Raw genomic sequence first — 20,255 nt, forward strand, 5'->3', positions numbered from 1 at the left:
TAATATAATGACTTGCATAATAGCATTGCAATACAAACTAAAAATATATATAATTCAACATAACAACCACTACAAGAAAATCTATGTTTAGCTACGGCAAAAACAGAAGTCAATCTGTAGCTAATCCCTATCAAACAAAATTAGTTGGAGATTAGTTATGGATTAACTACAGTATAAGCCGTAGCATGGATTGAGTGGCTAATTATCTAGACCAAACATTCCTAGCTAAATTCCAACTAATATTTAAAGTTTCCTAGCTAAATCCATACTAAACTATAGCAAAACCTCCAGCTTAAACTTATATTTCCAAACTAAAAAGCTACAATATCACTGCAAGAAAATCATAGCAAATCTCAAGCTATTTTTAAATATATTTATAATTTTTTCTGATTAAAACTAATCAGGCTAGATTACAATTTTTCAGAAAATTAATCAGGCTAGTTAAAATATTCATTATGAACGACCCAAACAATAAATATGCAACTCTCCAAAATTAGTCTACAATTCTCTTAAACTTCATTCATACATATTCATAGGTCAAATATGAGTAATAATTATTAGTACACTTAAAATATCATTACAATAAGTAGAAATGCGGCTTAAAATCTGCATCTAATAAATGTATCTTCCATCTGTCACCATTCTTAAATGCGAGTGTGCCATTTCTTTTGGCATGTCAAAACTTCCTCCCCAAGTTTCATCATCAAAATGATATATATCAACATGAGATTGTACCTACAAAACACAATAGAATATAACAAAATATACTCAGACACGCTTGGAAGAACTTATATGAGCCAAATATGCAGGAAGCACTCATGTATGTGTTTTGATGATCTTATGGAAAAATTTCATGATATCTCTATGCTCCATGCAACTTATATTTTCCTAAACTATTTTCATCTAACTCAGTGAACTCTCATTTCCTCTTCATAAAAGCTATTATACAATAAAAGCTTGACTTTAGAAACAACTTATACATAAAAGCTCTTATACAATAAACACCTATTATATACAAGCAAAAAATGGCATAGAGAACGAATAATAAAGAAGAAAATTAACCTTGAATGCGAGGATGCGAGGAGCTGGAAATCGGAACTGGGTCAGCTCTTCAGCCAATGTCCTGCATGCAGCCAAAGCAGCGGCACTTTTTCCTTCATCAGCTACAAGTTCAGCACCCTAGAAGATCCATCCATAAAATAATTAACAAAAGCCTTAGGAATGAAATGGTTTTTTCAACTCAGATAATTCAATAGCCATGAGTTTGAGTATACTAGAACCTTAGGAATGAGAATTTCCTGCAATGAAGTTTAAATGACAATCACATGCAAGACACATCTATTTATAAAAATGCAAAATATTTGTTTGAAAAACTAAACTGCTTCTTGGTTATACTGTTTACTAAAACATGCACTAGAATCAACATTAATTCAAAAAAAACTAAAACTTTTTTGGTGGTGATGGTTGTGATGATTTTCATTCCCTTTCTCTATTTATCCTTGAAGAGGAAAAAAAGACTTAGTTAAAAACAGGTTTATAGTCTTAAAATTACCAAAAGAAAACGACTTCCAACATAAGATGCACCCATGACAACAACAAATGATGGATTGCATGTTTTGAACTCTTTTGCTCTTTTAAGTGTTGTATTCACTTGTTTTCCTGCAAAAATGGCACATCATACAATCTTCCAATTTCCGTAAAAATTTTACTAAAATTGACAACTAAACTTGAATACAAAAGATAATAACTTATACCTTTGTGTTTTTTAACACAACTAGTGCTTCCAATGTCAAAGGAGGAGTAAGCTTTTCTCTTTTGACTTGCTCTACAATCTTCTTCATTATTGACTTCAGCTCTTTTGAAAGGATACTTTATCTTTAAAGCACTCTTATCAAAGATTCTTACTTCAAAACGGGAAGTGCTTTCATATTCGAAAACAAGATGGCCATGATATAGAGAATGATAGTCTGCGAATTTTTTCCAACCCTTTTGAAACCATATCTTGCCATCACTTTCTACCAAACTTAATTTCCAGTCTGCACCATTGGGAGTCTTTAGACATATAGCTTTTGGAAGATATTCTCCATATTTCTTCACAAAATTCCTTGGTATCATCTGTCAATGAAGTATACCGGATTAATATACATGATAGAATTCATAAAATCATCCTATATTACTTTAGGCAACAACATATCTATCAGTTTTACAGAGTTGCCAAATAATTTAATGATGTGAGAAAATAAAGAATCTAAGGCTTAGGCTTACGAGCTTTTCTTGATGAAGACTTTGAGTAACTATGACTCTGAGTAATTGTGACCAGACCAACTATGGTTTCTAAATTCTATAATGCAAAGACATGTCGAGTCCATTACCATTAGAGGTTAAACAACACGAAGCAAATTTAAAAACAATTTAAGCATTTGCTGGCAGGACAGGAAATGCTGTATTACTGATTTAGATTATTACCCAACAAAAACCTCTAAACCATGAAATGACAAGGACTGCAAGTAACTTATCACATGGTCAACTAAGAAAATGTAATGCTGGAACATATAAGAGGAGACATACCAGCCAAATGAAGACATCAGTGCCATGGTCTAGTACAACAGCAGTATCAGACTGCATAGCAAGATCATAAGTCAGTAGCTCCTCAAAAGTTCCCCCCTCCCTGTGCATTAGACAACGAGGAGCCACCACAAAAGTACAACAAAAAAACTTTTATAAATAAAGTCAAATACTATCTAAAAGAGGAAAAGATAACTATGTATAGAAGAAGTATGGGAAATATTTACTATTGAAAAATACTCTTTCAAATAATTTATCACTTTCTATTAAATGTATCGCTAATTTTAGTACCCTATAAAACAAAACATATCCTTCACATATATTCCCATTCCCATTAGTAGCTCGCGCTTCAAAAAGTAATCCACAAGCTCATTTCCTTTGGCCGTTGTCACATATCCTGGGTAGAAAAGTTAACAAAAGCTCAAGACTAAGACAAGCAAATACAACCAGCAGTATTTTACCTACTTAAAGCACCAAATTGAATATCACCGCCTAAAACTTGGTTATTTTCTTTCATTTGTTTAAACACTAGATCTGAAATAGAGAAAATTACCTTATTTACGCTTCATTGGAACTTCGTGGCAGGTAAGGTTTCCGATAATTCCTATGCTAATCTCCTGCAGAACAAAAAATGTAATGAAGTAACATTTGATCTTCTAATCACCTCATAGCTTTATTTTCACATACCATTAATATATTTAATATAAATCATGGTACATATGTATATATTGACTTACATTAACACGTATGGATATGCAAGCAATGAGATTTTCTAAAAGAACTTCAAGTAAGAGATTCTCCACCTGTAGGATTAAACCATATAATCATCTCATTTTATTTTATACAACTAAACAGGTTGAAAGGCATAAAACAAAAACAACCGAAAAGTGTTCAGACCTCAGGTGATTAGCATTTTAAAACTCCTATATCTCACTTGATTATATCTCTCATTTTCATTTATCTTTATCATTTCTTCGTAACTCTCTTTATTGCACGCGACTGTCACACACCATGAAGTTTTGAAAGAATCAGTAGATATAACATGTATCTTTTACAACATGAACGAAAAATAATGCATTGTTATAACTTATACCTAGTTACTTAATGAGAAGTCAAAGTCTCAATTTCACAAACTACTTCTAAAATCACACATAGGTTGGTTGTGATTTGTTGGCATTATAAAACTGTCTACACCAACAATGTATCAAAAGTAAAATCTTTTATCAGATCAATTAATAAAAATTTAAATTGAAGTTTAACAAAAAATGAATAGCATACCTTGATTGAATCAGAGTTATAAGCATTCCTAAACCTGTCCAATAAAGAGGCATAGAAGGTTCTGGCTCTTTGAGGCGCCATTGCCACATGGAAATCTGACTTATTACTCATCAATAATCCATACAACGTAAAGTGACTCACTGTACAAACCCGTAATCTAGCAATTAGACCATGTTTAGATAAACAACTTAATTAAGCATAACCAAACATTATCACATAATTACTTATTTCATAAGTCTTGTTTGGATAAACAGTTAATTTACAACTTATAGAATAAGCGATTATAAAACTTGATAATTTTTCTACATGACACTATGATCCCATGCTTTTCCATTATCTTCATTTGAAAACAAACTCATGTTCAACACCTTTCAATATCTGTTAAATTTAAAAATTAGATATATAAAACAAAGTAATCGGCATCGGCATCAGGCTCGGAATCCTGAATTCATACAAGAACTAGAAGCCGAGACCAATTTCCAATATGATGCAGTCTTCAACTTCGACATCTCAAGAAAATTGAAAACCAATAAACTCAGATCTGTAAACAAAAACACCAAATAAAAAACTCAGATCTCAAAACCTAACAAATCTAAAGCAATAAAATCAACAAAGTAAAAAATTAACATGGAGAGGAATCGAATAGAGTGATTTGAGCTTCGAATTGAAAGCATGAGGTAGAGAATCAACTAGATCTGAAACGAAAACAAGCGTAGAAAAAACGTCAAAGAACGAAAAGTTTAATCAGATCAAGCTGAACTAGGGTTTGAGGCCTAATCTAGGGTTCAAACTTCAAACAAAGTCAGAGCGAAAAATCGAACCTGAAGAAAACGAAGCTAAAGTTTCACCGATCTTGAAAGTTTGCATCAGACTCGCGAGTCAACGAAACGATCTTGATTTTGAATGAGAGATCGAGGAGTTCTGTTGCAATGGTTTCTCAAACCGAAAAACGAGTGTAGAGAGAGAAAGAGGAGAAAGAGAGAATGAGAAAGGGAACATGTTTTTTTTTGTTATTTAAAAAAAAAAAAAAAGTATATTTTTAAGTTTCTACATGTAATAATATAATATAATAACATATATAATTAGTCTCAGTAATATGTAAAAAAAAATTAACAATTCCGTAAAAACTCACTTTTATAACTTCAAATTAACCGCTAAAACAATCTGTAGCAAATATATGGTAGTTAATTTGATATTTTCTAGTAGTGAACCATAGTCATAATAACACTAAACATTCAACCTACTTTGCACTTTGTTATTATGCCAAAACTACAAATTGAGTTTGTAATTCAGCATAACCATAACATTGTTTCATATTAAGTACAAATTTGGATTAGTCGGAAGCATAATATTAATCTAACTATACTAATGTAAAATAAGACTCTAATGTAAACTTAGAAATATATATTCGTACTTAATAATCTCAAATATTGCTTAGGATTTTCCATTATCAATCTCTTCTTCATCTTCAAGCAAGCTTTTCTTGTCTTGTGCAGAATCCTCTCCTTCACCAGTGCTTTCTTCTGCTTTCTCAGCCTTCTTCTTTGCTTCTTCCTTAGAGCTTCTTAGTGCTTGAATCAACCTCTCCAATGATGTTTCAACTTCTTCATTAGCTACCTTAGGCATCAAGTTTTCAGCAACATCAGCAGGTGAGATATTACTCTCTTCCAACAAACCTCGAACCGTCTCGAACAAAGGATGTGTTTCAACACTCATATAATTCATTGCCAACATTTTGAATCCCTCAAAACAACAATAAGATAACTCAATATGCATATCCATTCGTCCTCGACGAATCAACGCTTTATCGAGTTTCTCAACATAGTTAGTAGTAAATATAATCAATCTTTCACCAGTACTAGCAGACCAAATCCCATCAATGAAATTCAACAATCCAGAAAGTGTTACCTGACTACTCCTTTTATTCTTATTTGCTTCATCTTTTAATTGACTCATAGAAGCAGCAACAACTTGATTCACCTCATTTTTCTCATTCTTCTCATCTTCTTCATTTTCATTCTCCGAATCTGTCTTCCTCTGACCGGTTAGATCGAGCGAACAATCGATATCTTCGATAACAACAACGGACTTACTCGTGATTCCGATCAAAAGCTTCCTTAACTCAGCATTTGTTTTCACATTAGTTAACTCAATATCATATATATCATACTTCAAGAAATTAGCAATAGCAGCAACTAGTGATGATTTTCCAGTTCCCGGAGGACCATATAGCAAATAGCCTCTCTTCCAAGGCTTACCAATTCTTGCATAATAGTCCTTACCCTTACTGAAAGTAACAAGATCATCAACAATCTCTTTCTTTTTCTTACCATCCATCGCAATCGTTTCGAAAGACGATGGATGATCGAAAATCACATGACTCCACTTACCTCTCATATCAGAATCACCACTAGTGCAATTTGTGTAAAGCCTTCTCTGTCTCTTACTCAAACCAATGTCCTCACCATGTTCAAGAACATGGTTAAGGTAAGTTCCCACGACAAAATCGCGGTTTCCGCGATGAAAGGTTAGAAGGTAATACCTTTTGTCATCAGCTGGATAGAATGAAACAGATTTAGTGCTTGGAACAATCTTTCTTAAGCTCCAAACAACGTTAATCCCTTCAAACTCATCATGGAACTCTTGTCTTTCATCCATTTTGAGAACTAGAGACTTTCTCAGAGATTCACCTCGGAGTTTCTTAGCTTGGTTGGTTGGTTTGGAATGTAAGTAGTGTTCAATGAAAGTAAAAGCTTCATTGGTTCTATAGTAATCACCAATGTACTCAAAGAATTTAACCTCAACATAAGGGTAAAAAAAGTTGGCTAATTTTTGTGAGAATTTTTCTATGAGAGAATGAACTTGATGAGGACAATACCTTTGAATCATAGCCCACATGAACAAAATGCTTGCAAGCTTTGAACCAATTAGACCCCAAATTTCACCCATGTTTCTGTTTTTTGTGTTTAAACTTTGTAGGGTTTGTATGTTTATATAACATAGTTAAGGATCATTTGTTTTGTTTCTCGTGAGTTTGTTACGCTTAATGACAAAAGATAATCATGAGATTTTGATAGTTGATCAAGTGAATGAGACTTGCATGTCTTTTTCATAGTACACTGTTTCATAACAGCTTGGACTTTGACCACATGCAACAAGAAATAGACCAACTTAGTAATACACAAAAGTTCCATGAGTTTTCAAATTAATGGGGTAGGTATGTTATTTAATTAATTTCGAGAGTTCATTTGAAATGATTGATGCAATTTGGTCTTCAATAGAGGTGTAAATTTGATTTGCGATCAATTTGAAAGTTCTCACATAAATTTGATTTTGATTTTAGAATTGAATCTAACTTAAACTAATTTTTGTAGTTTTTATTTAATTTTTAGTAAAGCTTATTATTCAACTCACATTTATTTTATTTTATGATAATGTATTATAGTATAAAGTTTTTTATGGGTTTAATGCACTGTTAGTATAAAATAATTTTACACTGTCATCTAATAGAAAATCAAGAGTCTGACATGTCATTAAAAGAATTTTTAAATAAAAGCGTGATGTGTCAGAAATGATGGCCGTCATTGATTGATAGTGGCATGTATCTTGTTCTCTGAGGTCTGTTTGGACCTGCATCACCTCTGACTTCTTCTTGTCGAATTTCTTCTCTTTCAACTTCAGCAGCTAATTCTTCACATAAGATTCTCATTGAATCATTCTTGACAATTCTCAATCTAGGTTTGACACTAGACCAACATTCTTCTAGCGTAATTCCTTCCAATTTTTCCGTCGGACATCTGTTCAATGTGTATGTCACAATCGACACAACTTCACCCCAAAATTCTTTAGCTAATGCGGTTTGTGTTTTTCATTCACATATTTCCATTAAAAAAATTAAAATTGTCAAAATAAATTTAAAATTTGATACATAAAATTGCGTCTTACAAGTTTAAAGAATGATATACATGAAATTGCATTTTTAAATAAATATTATACAAACAATACGATAAAATATATTTTGTCAAAATAGTATTTATAAGTGAATAATATTTTATTTTTTGTTGATATATAAATTAAAATGAATATCATATAAAGAATATGATAAAATATACTTCCTCTGACCTGAATTAAAAGCAAATATTCTCTTTTTAGGTTCATTGAATAATGAGTGTATCTGATCTACATAAAAGACCAGATACATTCATTATTCAATGAACCTAAAAAGAGAATATTTGCTTATAGTAATGTTCAGAGGGAATACTATTTAATAAAATTTTGTAACGTAATGCGGTTTGGTTCAATTTGCAAAATACTAACCGCAAATTGAACCGATCCACACTGTTTTATTAGAATATATCTCAAACACATTCGAACAAAATGTAGTTTTTTACGGTTTCGGTTGGATTCAGTTTTCTTTTGGACTAGTTTAATTTTGGAAACACCCCTAAATTTATTTACTTGAGGCAAAAAAAAAAAAAAAAAACTGAAATTTCACACTTCCAATATATTTTTTTCCAAATGAATTTCAAACTTCCAGAGTTGCAAATACTAGAAGGTCTAAGATAGGTATGTCTTGAAACCCAGTCACTGAAATGTTCAACTAAGTAAAATTTCTCATAAAGGTTATTTCTATTTCCCCTCTAGAGAATCTGACATATTTTTAAATATCCGAGATGACGAAGCTGAACATTGCAAGACGATGAGGCGAAGAGGATGCGATATTGCTTCAAAGGTTATCAATGTTGGCTGAAACATCACGTAAAATAGTCAGACACGGAGATTGAAAAGGAGCTAAAATGTTACATGAGAGATTAGAAAAAAGGAAATTAAGAAGTTTATTTGATAATAAAATAGTGTTGCATCTTTTTTGTATCATGATGCAAAATAGCTAAGACTGTAAAAATTGGAATGCAAAAGATTATAATCCATATATTGTAATCAATGTTACATTATTATATAAAAAGTATTTAAACTTTGTTTAATGTCTATTAGTAAACTCTGATGGTGTTGGATATTATGGTTGTACAATTGCTAAGCAATAAGTAGTCTTAGGGAATTTATTTGTTGTGACCAGCATAATCGTATAACATTTGATGTATGTTCTATGAATTAGTATTGCATCTGTACTAAGATATGTCTGAGATTTGACAATTTGATCCTTGCTTTTACATCTTTTTAATATCTAGCATTCCTTAAATTAGTTGTTTTATGACTATCATAGTCCTAAAGCCTTGGATGCCCGAGATTTAGTTGTGAAGTTGCATGTAGTCACTGTGGTTTATAATGTGATATTATGAAACAAATCATGTTTTTGCACCACTAGTCCAGTGAGAAGGGAACTGTAATTTGTGGTATGTACACCACCAAATTTTAAAGAAAATTGAAGTTGTGACTGATGTTGATGTTAATTATATGCTTATGTGTGAAGCTGATGTATCCATTTTTTTTCAAAATCTATAATTCGATTGAAAATACTATAAAAATAACATAAACTATAATATATTGAATATTTTTAATTCAAATTACAGTCTCTAAATTATAGTCTCAATTTCAAAGCATATTAACTGCGGATTTTGATTCCTATGAATTTATTTGCGGATTTCGAATGCGGGTTTACCTCCAGATTTTAATTACTCACGAAAGTTTTAACTGAAGATCAGAAACGGCAGAAAAAACCGCAGGATACTTATTTCCTATGGAATTTTAGCTCAAATCTACATGAAAACAAAATATTTCTAGTAGTGAGTTTTCTCTGTCTCTTACTCAAATTACTAAGTTATATACCATAATTAGTTAAAAATCTGTGAGTTTGTATGGATCTTGACTATTTATTGAACTTGATAAACGTATCTTTAATTCTTTAAAATTTTAACATGATATTTTTAATAAAAAATTTAAAGCAGGTATGATTTAATATTTTATAAAAAATATATATTTCATTCTTTGTTTTAATAACTAAATAACATGTGAATACCATTTTTCTTATTAATTTGCCACTGTAAACATCTATTCATTGTACAGTTTATCAAGGTACATGGTGGATTATTGCAGAAGTATTGGAACAAATCAGTATATATACTGCTCTGTAAAGAACATTTTATGTTAATCCTTAATATCATTTTTGTTACTCTATTTGGTTCTTCCATTAATTTTTGGCAAATAAAACTGTAAGTTCGGGTGTCATAGATGTACAAGAAAGCTTAAGATTTATTTAATTTAGTTTTATTATGATCATCTTTATGACATCTACTTAAATGAAATCTCTACTTTATAGTATAAATACTAAATTACATTTAAACTTTGAAATCTGTTGTGTTTTACTGTAATGTTTTTTCAGTTAAAGTATTAAAGCGGAACATTAAAATAAGTTAAAGAATTGAAGATTAAATATATCTTCTAAATTTTGGCTCATCTCCAGTAGGTGTCCACAAAAATACAGACACCGGGTAGGGTAAAAATCCACAAAAATGGGTACGGGCACGAGTAATTACTCATTTAAATATGCGGGTATGGGTGCGGGCACGGGTGCCTTACTACCCACTCCGCCCCATACCCGCACTACATATTTCTATAATGTCATTTATATTATTATATAAAAAAATGCATGTTTCTACATTTTTTAAAAATATATCGCTATTAAATCATTACACATTTTAATAAAAGTGTTTATTTGTTTCTCAACTCAACAATAACATGCATATTTTTTTTAATATTGTTAAAAAGACTTAAATTATATGATATTTTGTAATTAAATGGTTTAATTTTACTATAAATGCGGGTAAGCGGGTATGGGTATGGGTATTGAAGTACCCACAGGGTACCAGTACAGGTATGAATATTGATACCCACGCGGGTTTGGACTCGAGTACGGGGATTTTTTTAAACTGCGAGTATGGGAACGGGTACTATAGTACCCTGCCCAAACCCTGCCCATTGCCATCCCTATGAGAATCTATAAATAAAATGGAAGAATGTCTAATTGTATGAATTCCTTTTAATAAGTGGAAGATGCATGAAACTTGTGTGCTATTTTTCAATCGTCTTCCCATGCAATATCCCTAGTTTATATGACATGCTTAATTAACTAAAAAGAATGAACTAAGAAAAAAAAAGAGTAGTCATGGAGAGTCCAACAGTAAAAATGAAGGTGGCAAGACCATTAAAGTGAACCAACATACAAATTTCAGAAAGAGAAAAAAAAAAGAATATGGAGTGAAAATTAAGAATGTCAAATGGAAACAAATATTATTCTTTATTTCCAAGCACTACAACATTTTTGGCTTTAGAAACGGAAGAATAGGCAACGGCTCCAAAAAGCGTTGTCTATAAGATAATAAACCGCAGTTTTTTACTCGTTGATACATTTTTAAATTTTTTCTAAAAATCGTAGTGTATACACTTTATGCTGCAGTTTTGTAACTGTGGGCGAAACAAAATCGTCCCCTGTTTACTTTAAACTGTGGTTTTTATGTTGTTGTCATTTCTTATTTTAAAGGCAACAGGGGCGAAGCGCAGTCTAATACTAAAGATTACGGTTTTGATATAAAATCTTGTAAATTTGAATTAAAAATGCTTAAAAAATTGGCCACTGCTGAAATCGAATCGTGTACATAACTATTCTTAAACAAGGCAACCTTAGCTACCTTTACAAAACTATACGCTCGACATATATCTTTACTCTTATATATATATATATATATATATATATATATATATATATATATATATATATATATATATATGTATGTATTTATACATAACTGTATTCTAAGGAAATAGGCAACGGGCGCATATTCCATGCCTGGATAACAGTAGCCTAATATCTTAGGCTACAGTTTTTATATGTATGGGCGCGGTTTTGGCTCGTTGCCTAAACTCATTTTTGTTGTAGTGAAGCTACATCACTTTGCAATGTCATTTATAAATTCATCTCCAATGTACTTCTCCAGTCTTTAGTGAAATGCAATGCCGATGCAACAATCTTAGTGTGACTAACAAAGCTTCAAAATTAAAATGTGCATTTGTAATTCTGAAGGCAATTTTATTAAAGCGATGGAAAAATGGTATGAAGGTACTCCTCCAGCCATGAAAGCAGAAGCATTGGGCATAATAGAAGCTATTATGTGGTTTGGTGAGATGAAGATGTTGATAAATCTATTAATCATATTGAATTTAACAATATAGAGTATGTGTAGGTCACTTCTAGATCAATATCTAAACTTTTTTTTAAGTGACTCATGCATTAGATTAATATATAAAGTATCTGACACATAATTCAAAGAAAGATCAGAGGGAAGACTCCCATTCCAAGTCCTAGCTCCAACCTTATGGCCCAAGGCAACGATGTTGTGAGCATCCTGGTTTTGATTCCTACCAACAGAAAAAAAGATAAAACTTGACAAGCAACAGCTAAGGACAAACAGTCTAAGACTAGAGGTTCTAGTTCAGCCACAATTGTCACCACATTTAAGCAGCCAACCACTAAAAGCGCATCAGAATGTGGAATCACCCGGATAATCTTGAGGTGCTCCTCCAGCTTGAGGGCCCAACGAATAGCCAAAGTCTCTATAACTGGGGGATTCGTATCCATAATAAACTTATTCGTGGGAGACAGAATAATAACCCCATACTGGCTTTGAATGATAAATCCCATTGCTACGGAACCATCAGAAAAACACCCAACATCCACATGAATAGTAGTAATATCCTGAGGACAACTAGTGTCAATGACAAGATTCAAACATTTCTTCTTACTCATCACTCCCGGATTGGCCAAATTAAACTCTTCAACCCACTCCGTAGCATTCTCACCCACGGCTTGCGAACAAAAGGAATTCTCATTAAAGATGACTTTGTTCCTTGCTTCCCAAATTTTCCACATGGTGACACATAACAGTTGGATTCCAAAGGAGTATTTAACATCCAACCACAGTTCCAACCAAGAACTAAAGTCAGAAGATGGGAGATCCCAAAGGCCAGGGGGGAACCCAACCTGTTTGGAGAAATCACATTGCAAGAAGAGATGCTCAGTAGTTTATGGTATTTTGTGGTAGAGCGGACATTCTAGTAACGTCTTAACTCCTTTCTGTTAAACTTTCATCCTTGTGGGAAGGATGTTCTTGGTCGCTCTCCAAAGGAAAATCCTCACTCTATTATGAATAGGGGTTTTCCACATTAACTTCCATAAGTTATCATTTACACACCTCAAAGGGCCTGGGGCAAAAATATCTCTTCTTCTTTCAAGGTGATGGTACACCTATTTAACTGAATATATGTCGTCTTTCTCGCTGTGCCAAATTATCTTATCTTTCAGTTGACTCCAAGATATGGGGATGCTTGGGATTTGAGAGCAAACCAGCAGAGAGATGCAAGAATTGATGAGCCTCTGATTCCAACAACCAGCTTCTGAATCAATGAGATCATAAACCAAAGCCTCCTCCCCAATTCCTCTAACATTCTTGGAACCCCCACTTGTGGGAATCCACTTATCCTTCCAGACTCTAAAATTTCAACCATTCCCGATCCTCCATATTGAGCCATCCTCAACAATGTCCCTAGATTCCAAAATGCTCTTCTAGGCGTGGCTATGAGCGAATCTAATCTTGGCCTCTCTATTGGAATTCCTTGGATAATACTGCTCTTAAACACTTTCTCCAACAAGGAATCATCGCCTGTTAACAGTCTCCAGTAATGTTTTCCCAGCAAGTTCAAGTTGAAATCATTGATACCCCTAAACCACATCCCTCCTTCCCCCTTTACTTTTGACTGTTTAGACCAACTCATCCAATGAATCTTTTTCTCTACTTTGGAGGAACCCCACGGAAACTTGGCCAAACGTGATTTAATCTCCTTACAACAGCCATCCGTTAATCTGAAGCAACTCATAACATACGTCAGAATCTCTTGTGCCACAGACTTGATTAGCACCTATTTCCCATCCCTAGACAATAACTTTTACTTCTATCCCTTCACCTTCTTCCACACCCTATCTATCACTTGAGAGAAAATGGTTTTCTTAGACCTACCAAAAATTTTGGGTAAGCCTGAGAATCTTGAGTGAGCCTCGACAGTCTTTACACCATCTTATTACGAATTGTATCTTTATCACTTTCCACCATGTTTCGACTAAAAGAGGCTCCGGACTTATCAAGATTAACCATCTGACCTGAAGCTGGCTGGTTCCTTAGAGTCTCCATAGTCCTATCAGCCTCCTTGCTTGAGTCTGGAAAAAAAGCAGACTGTCATCCGCAAAAAGAAGGTGAGTGATAGCTGGAGCTTTCCTCGCAACCTCAATTCCATGGATTCTCTTAGTGTTGCCTTCCTTCTTCAATAAACTTGACAAAACATGTGCACACAGAAAAAACATATAAGTGGAGAGAGGGTCCCCTTGGCGGAGACCCTTTACCGGGTATAAATCATTGTTTGGTTGCCCACTGATAGGGACCTGAAAGCTGACCATTTTGATACATCGAGCAATCAAGCTCACCATCTCCGCCGAGAATCTCATAGCTTCCAACACCCCAACAACAAACTCTCATTCAATCATATCGTAGGCTTTGGACATATCCAATTTCAATGCCACAATACCCTTCTTACCTTTTGTCTTCTTTTTCCTCCAATGGAAGCATTCAAGGGAAATGGTCTAAACTTTAAGATAACGTATAGTCGTATACCCGTACACAAGTAAATTATGTCACGTATAGTTCAACAAAGGTGTTAAATTGTATGTTAGTCACCATGTCTTTAATTCAATTTCTTCTTGTATTATGACTATTGTGTTCAAAGATAAAGTTTAATTTTGAAGTTTTTGTTATTAAATCTCAATGGCCAAAACAACGATTTAATAGATTTTACAATATTATTCAAAATGTCTTCGGTGTTATTGTCAGTAGGGTTGTCACATGGGCGGTTCAACGCATTTTGAGGTCTAAGACGAAATTAATTTACAATATTTTAAAAAATATATTTTATATAAAATATCAAACCAACTTTTTAAATTTATATATATATATATATATATATATATATATATATATATATATATATATATATATATATATATATATATATATATATATATACAATTTTTTTAGTAAAGAATTTAAGAATTATTTTTAAACAAAAACTATAGAATTTGACTGATATCTCAAAATCATGTATTTGATAGAAATTATTTAGAAAATGACAAAATGTAGATAATGATTTCTCAAAATTATATGCTTGAGAAAAATTATTTAAAAAAAGACAAAATATTATATACTTGAGAGAAATTACTTAGAAAATGGAAAAATGTTATATACTTGAGAGAAATTATTTAGAAAATGACAAAATGTAGACAATAGTTTCTAAAAATTATATACTAGAGAGAAATAATAATTTAAAAAATGGCACATATTATGTCCTTGAGATAAGTTATTTACAAAATGGCAAAATGTAGGTAATTAGATTCAAACCTATTGAAGTATAAGAGAGTAAGAGACGTTTGAATAACTCGTGTGTTTTAAAAGGTATTATTAAGACTTTATTATATATAGAGAAATTACGACTAATTACATGCTATAGTGGATGTGAGACTATTTTATATACAAAAAAATTTAATACTCTCCCTCAAGATGGATCATATATGTCATATGAGCTAAACTGGTTACAAATGTAACCAACTCGAGAAACCCTAAGAAATTTTGTAAACATATCAGTTAATTAGTCTTTGGATTTTACGAAATATGTGGTGATTTCTCCTGATAATATGTTGTCCCTTACATAATGATTGCCTATTTCCACGTGCTTGGCCCGTTCATGAAAAGTAAAATTAATCGCAATGTGGAATGCTGCTTGATTATCGTATATCAATTTTGTATTATGAAGATCTCGTATCTTAAGTTCTGAGAGTAAATTTTTCAGCCATGCAAGCTCCTTTAAGGCTGCTGCCATAGCACGATATTCAGCTTCAGCACTAGAGAGTGCATCTGTATTTTGTTTCTTACTTCTTATGAGATCATATTACCTTAAATTAGAACATAATATCTGAACATGGATCCCTAATCTAATGATGATCTGCCTAGTCTGCATCTGAATAACAAATGATTTTAGCATCATCCATATCTTCATAAAGTAGTCATCTTATTGTGCTTTCTTTATATATCTAAGAATTCACATGATTGCATCTCAATGACTATCATAATGAGTGTTTAAAAATTGGTTCACAATGATCACTGCAAATGTAATATCTGGTCTGGTTAATGTAAGAAAGTTGAGTCGTCGATATTTTCCCAGGTCTTTCAATGGCTCCCCCTGACCCGGATTAAGCTTGACGTTGAGATCCAAAGGACTATCATCAGGACGACTGTAACACCCTTCTAATACCCCGCATAAATAATAAACAATAATCAGAGTAAACATGAATAAGGGCATTACAACTTCCAAATAATTAAACAATAATACTCATGTCATGCCATAAAAGAGAACGTCAACCAAATTTATTCAGATCATCATGTTTAACACAGCGGAATTATCTTTAACATCTGAATAACAAACAGCCAAGTCACAGACTTAAAACATCAACATAAAAATCCATCCAAAATAAAAAGAGTTTAACAAGTAACTCTAGACGACGCCCCCAGTGTTACACGACCAGAGCATGACACGGACCCAACTGAATCTAACGAACTACTTGACGAGCTAATCCTCACCAAGTACGAGAGTTACTCCTCAATCTGAAAAATAACAACAGTAAGGGTGAGTCTCATTCACATTTAACTAATGTTATAAGATATAGATAATAAAATATCATTTCACATGCCATTCACCCAATCACAGCTATGATCAGATTCAAACCATACAATCAGTGAGCAAACAACCAAATTAACACATATTATAACATTGGACAATCTTCCATTCATGTTATAATAGCAAAACAGCCTAATGCAATGCAACTACATGCATGTGGTACCAAAAATCTGGGATAACCCAACTCACCGACCCACCATCGTCAAGGATACGGTAACACCCACTCACTAATTCCACACAATGGGAATTAGCTACCACTGATCCACCATCGTCAAGGACCAGCCACATAATGATTATGAATGCATGCATCAACCATAACATGCTCATCACCCACATACATCGATCAATATCATAATCATCAATAAAACACATATTTCATACCAACAATACATGTATAATAAACACCAGTTATAACCACAACATCATACAGGTAAGACATTCATTAGTGTACCTATAAACATATCCCACCACAAACAAATAAAATCGGGTGTTTTAAAAATAATTCAAGCCACCACTCAAAACACCATTTGAGTATATAAATTATTTGATTAGCTTCACTGTACTCGAAACGGCACCAAAATCCGGTTTACGGTTTAAAAGTTACACATTTTTAAACTTTTCAAAACGGCCTATCACTACAACACGGAAGGCCTACGAAAGCGCTTATTTTGGGCTTTAAAAGCGCTTTAAAGCGCTGTGAAAGCCAGCGCTGGCATAGGTAACAAAAGCGCTTCTAAAAGCGCTCTAGTAGACCCCCCTATAAGAGCGCTTTTCTGGAAAAAGCGCTCTGGTACCCCCCCTATTAGAGCGCTTTTTCTGGAAAAAGCGCTCTGATAGCCCCCCCTATAAGAGCGCTTTTCCAAAAGCGCTTTCGTAGGTTGCGTTTTTTATTTTATTTTTTATGCTTTTTTTTTATAAACCTATTATTTTTATAATTTCTAAACCTGCATTTATGGCAGCATTCTTTCATGAACCTGTAATTTACCATTGTTATCCCATAAACCTATAATTTACAATCGTAATCCCATTATTTCAGTAATCTCATTATTTCAACAAAGAAGCGATTTCGATTATATACTAAACATGCATTATAATTATACCATTGTAATTAATCCAAAATATATATACACCGATTCACATATTTCTAACATGAAAACAACTAAACCAATTCACATGACATTATAACAATAAGAAAATCATCCCTAAACAACTAAATCAACTAAATCAGTCCTAGTCCTGCAAAGTCTGAACATCTTCAAATGACTGAAAATCTTCACAATCTGCAAAATAAAAATAATATAATCAAAATAAGATTATTATTATATAAAGGCTCTAAAATAAGAAGGTAAAGAGTAGAACGAGTATATATATATATATATATATATATATATATATATATATATATATATATATATATATATATATATATATATATATATATATATATATATATATATATATATATATATATATATATATATGTCGTGTAAAAAGAATAATCAAATTAAATATATCAATAAATACAAATTAATTTATTAATATTTAGGACTTTATATATCTAACTTGAATACATGGAATGGAATATCATTTATTGTAAATTAGTTCAACAAATTTTGTACATAAAGTTTACCTTAAATTTAACACAGCCACGTCATATAGCCCAGAGGGATAAAGCAATATAGATCACTAACAATAATCCTGTCACAGACACCCTCAAGAACAACATTAGCTACATGTTATTGATAGGAACACTATTAGAAACTCAACCAACAGCATGTCAAACAATTACAGAATTTGAGAAGTTGTTACCAAATTGATCAAAAGAGCCCAGTATCCTTGTGAGCTTTCTACTATCTCTTAGCAATATAAGAAGTTTCTCTGCAACAACAATTAATGTAAAGTTCACAACCAATTGACGGGAAAAATTAGACACAAATAAAAGTTGAATATTAATTTCTATGACAAATAATACATGACAACTAGTTACTACTACTTACCCTTCAGCGTTTTCCTTCATCTTTGAGCTATGCTATATCTACACTTATTTTCCTACACTTGTATATTACACCGTATATTTTAACACAGATAGATACTTGTGCACAGAAATTAAGATAGAATAAATTAATAAAAAATGAATTGTATACCTTGTATGTAGAAAATTACGGTGTTGGTGTAAGCTAGGGGTGTATGTTTACTCAATCAATAAATGTTGCAATAATGAGAAGGGGTTGTTGGACTAGAAATTTGAAGGTTTTGTTGGACTTAACCTGCATCGCCTCATTTCTATCCAAGTTGTATTGTGTCACAGAATATGAATCAAATAACTGTACCCCGAAGGATCCTGCCACAGAAGACTTCGGGGTACAATACTTGATTCATATTCTGTGGAACATAATCGGCAGGGGCACATTGTGTTCTATCCTTTACCAGTCCATCCACTGTTTGAAGCTCAACCTACAATAGAAAAACGTGATTATTACTAACTACATATAGAAAATCTTGAATCATGTTAATTTCCAGATACATTATATTGAAAAAAAAATTAGAATGTGAAAGCTAAAAGAGTTCAAAAGTTCCCTAGAAATGAATGTTCTCAACACGTTCCACATTGGAACTCGTAATAGTGGCTAATAAAACAAAAAGTCCTATGCTTTATGTCCAGAAAAGATCATGTAAAAAGCGATCAATCCTGGAGGCCCTTTAAATCAATTCATACTAAATTAAAAAGTGTATAAAACTATAGATAATACATCTATAGATGTAAATACTAACTTCACGGATCTAATGAAACTTTTATTCCAAAAACAAATTACTTGAGTTTTTTTTTTCTGCATAAAAACCTAACAAACTTTGTCTTCAATATATACTCTAAATCACTGATAAAAACCTAACAAACTTTGTCTTCAATACTCTAAATCACACTGATAAAACCTAAATCACTGATAAATTAAAAAAGCCCCAATAATATTAACTATAACCCTAAATAAAATTTTGTATTTTTGAAAGCAAACAATGAAAAGAAGGAAAATTTCCGGCACAAAACCCTAACCTGAACAGAGAAGAGACGGTTGAAGGGTGGCGATGGAGTGAGGAAGGCGGTGGCGGAGTCGGTTGAAGGCTGGAGAGGGAGTGAGGACGGCGGAGAGGGAGTAAGGACGACGGAGCAACGAAAGGAAGAAGAAGGTTCGCGTGTTTTGGATCTGAAACAAAACGCGTGTGTTTGTAAAATATATAATTTTTTAAATGGGCTACCAGAGCGCTTTTCAAAAGCGCTTTAATAACACCCCCTACCAGAGCGCTTTTATCCCAAAAGCGCTTTCGTAGCACCCACCCTATAAGAGCGCTTTTAAAAGCGCTTTCATAACCCCCCTACCAGAGCGCTTTTTAAAAGCGCTCTCATACCCCCCCCCCCCTACCAGAGCGCTTTTTGAAAGCGCTCTCATAACCCCCCCTACCAGAGCGCTTTTTTTGCATCATTTTCCCTTGTTTATTAATTTTGTTTTTAGCGAGCCCTACGAGAGCGCTTTTGCTAAAAGCGCTTTAGTAGCTGCGCTGCTACAGCTTAAATTTGGCGTAGTGTATCGCCAACAGCACGCGGCGCCACACACAGTTCGCGGCGCAGAACG

The 20,255-nt window shown here is 32.9% G+C and overlaps 1 protein-coding gene across 10 annotated transcripts; it reads right to left on the reverse strand.

Moving 5' to 3' along the window:
* Positions 1–478: 478 nt before the first annotated feature.
* Positions 479–6,791, reverse strand: LOC131596595 (AAA-ATPase At3g28580-like). 10 transcript variants are annotated; one of them, XM_058869312.1, is made up of 12 exons: positions 4,665–4,852; positions 3,844–4,538; positions 3,659–3,753; positions 3,463–3,564; positions 3,303–3,368; positions 3,119–3,182; positions 2,857–2,962; positions 2,569–2,668; positions 1,755–2,115; positions 1,553–1,659; positions 1,063–1,179; positions 479–735 (listed from the first exon to the last, which is right to left on the reverse strand). In XM_058869312.1, the coding sequence occupies exons 7-12, from the start codon at positions 2,898–2,900 to the stop codon at positions 613–615; spliced, it is 852 nt and encodes a 283-aa protein (XP_058725295.1). In that variant the 5' UTR covers positions 2,901–2,962; positions 3,119–3,182; positions 3,303–3,368; positions 3,463–3,564; positions 3,659–3,753; positions 3,844–4,538; positions 4,665–4,852; the 3' UTR covers positions 479–612. The 10 variants fall into 10 exon arrangements, with proteins under 10 accessions (XP_058725295.1, XP_058725288.1, XP_058725287.1 ...); XM_058869304.1 differs by lacking the exons at positions 479–735; positions 1,063–1,179; positions 1,553–1,659 and having other exon boundaries at positions 2,030–2,115; positions 2,569–2,619; positions 4,665–6,791; XM_058869310.1 differs by lacking the exons at positions 479–735; positions 1,063–1,179; positions 1,553–1,659; positions 1,755–2,115; positions 2,569–2,668 and having other exon boundaries at positions 2,675–2,962; positions 3,844–3,983; positions 4,298–4,384; positions 4,471–4,538; positions 4,665–6,791.
* Positions 6,792–20,255: the final 13,464 nt, after the last annotated feature.

Source organism: Vicia villosa, linkage group LG4 (genome assembly GCF_029867415.1).
Source record: "Vicia villosa cultivar HV-30 ecotype Madison, WI linkage group LG4, Vvil1.0, whole genome shotgun sequence".
NCBI classification, from domain to species: domain Eukaryota; kingdom Viridiplantae; phylum Streptophyta; class Magnoliopsida; order Fabales; family Fabaceae; genus Vicia; species Vicia villosa.

Coding starts and splice junctions, on each gene's coding strand:
- LOC131596595 (XM_058869305.1), bottom strand. CDS start 6,741: ATGTGGGCTATGATTCAAAGGTATTGTCCTCATCAAGTTCATTCTCTC.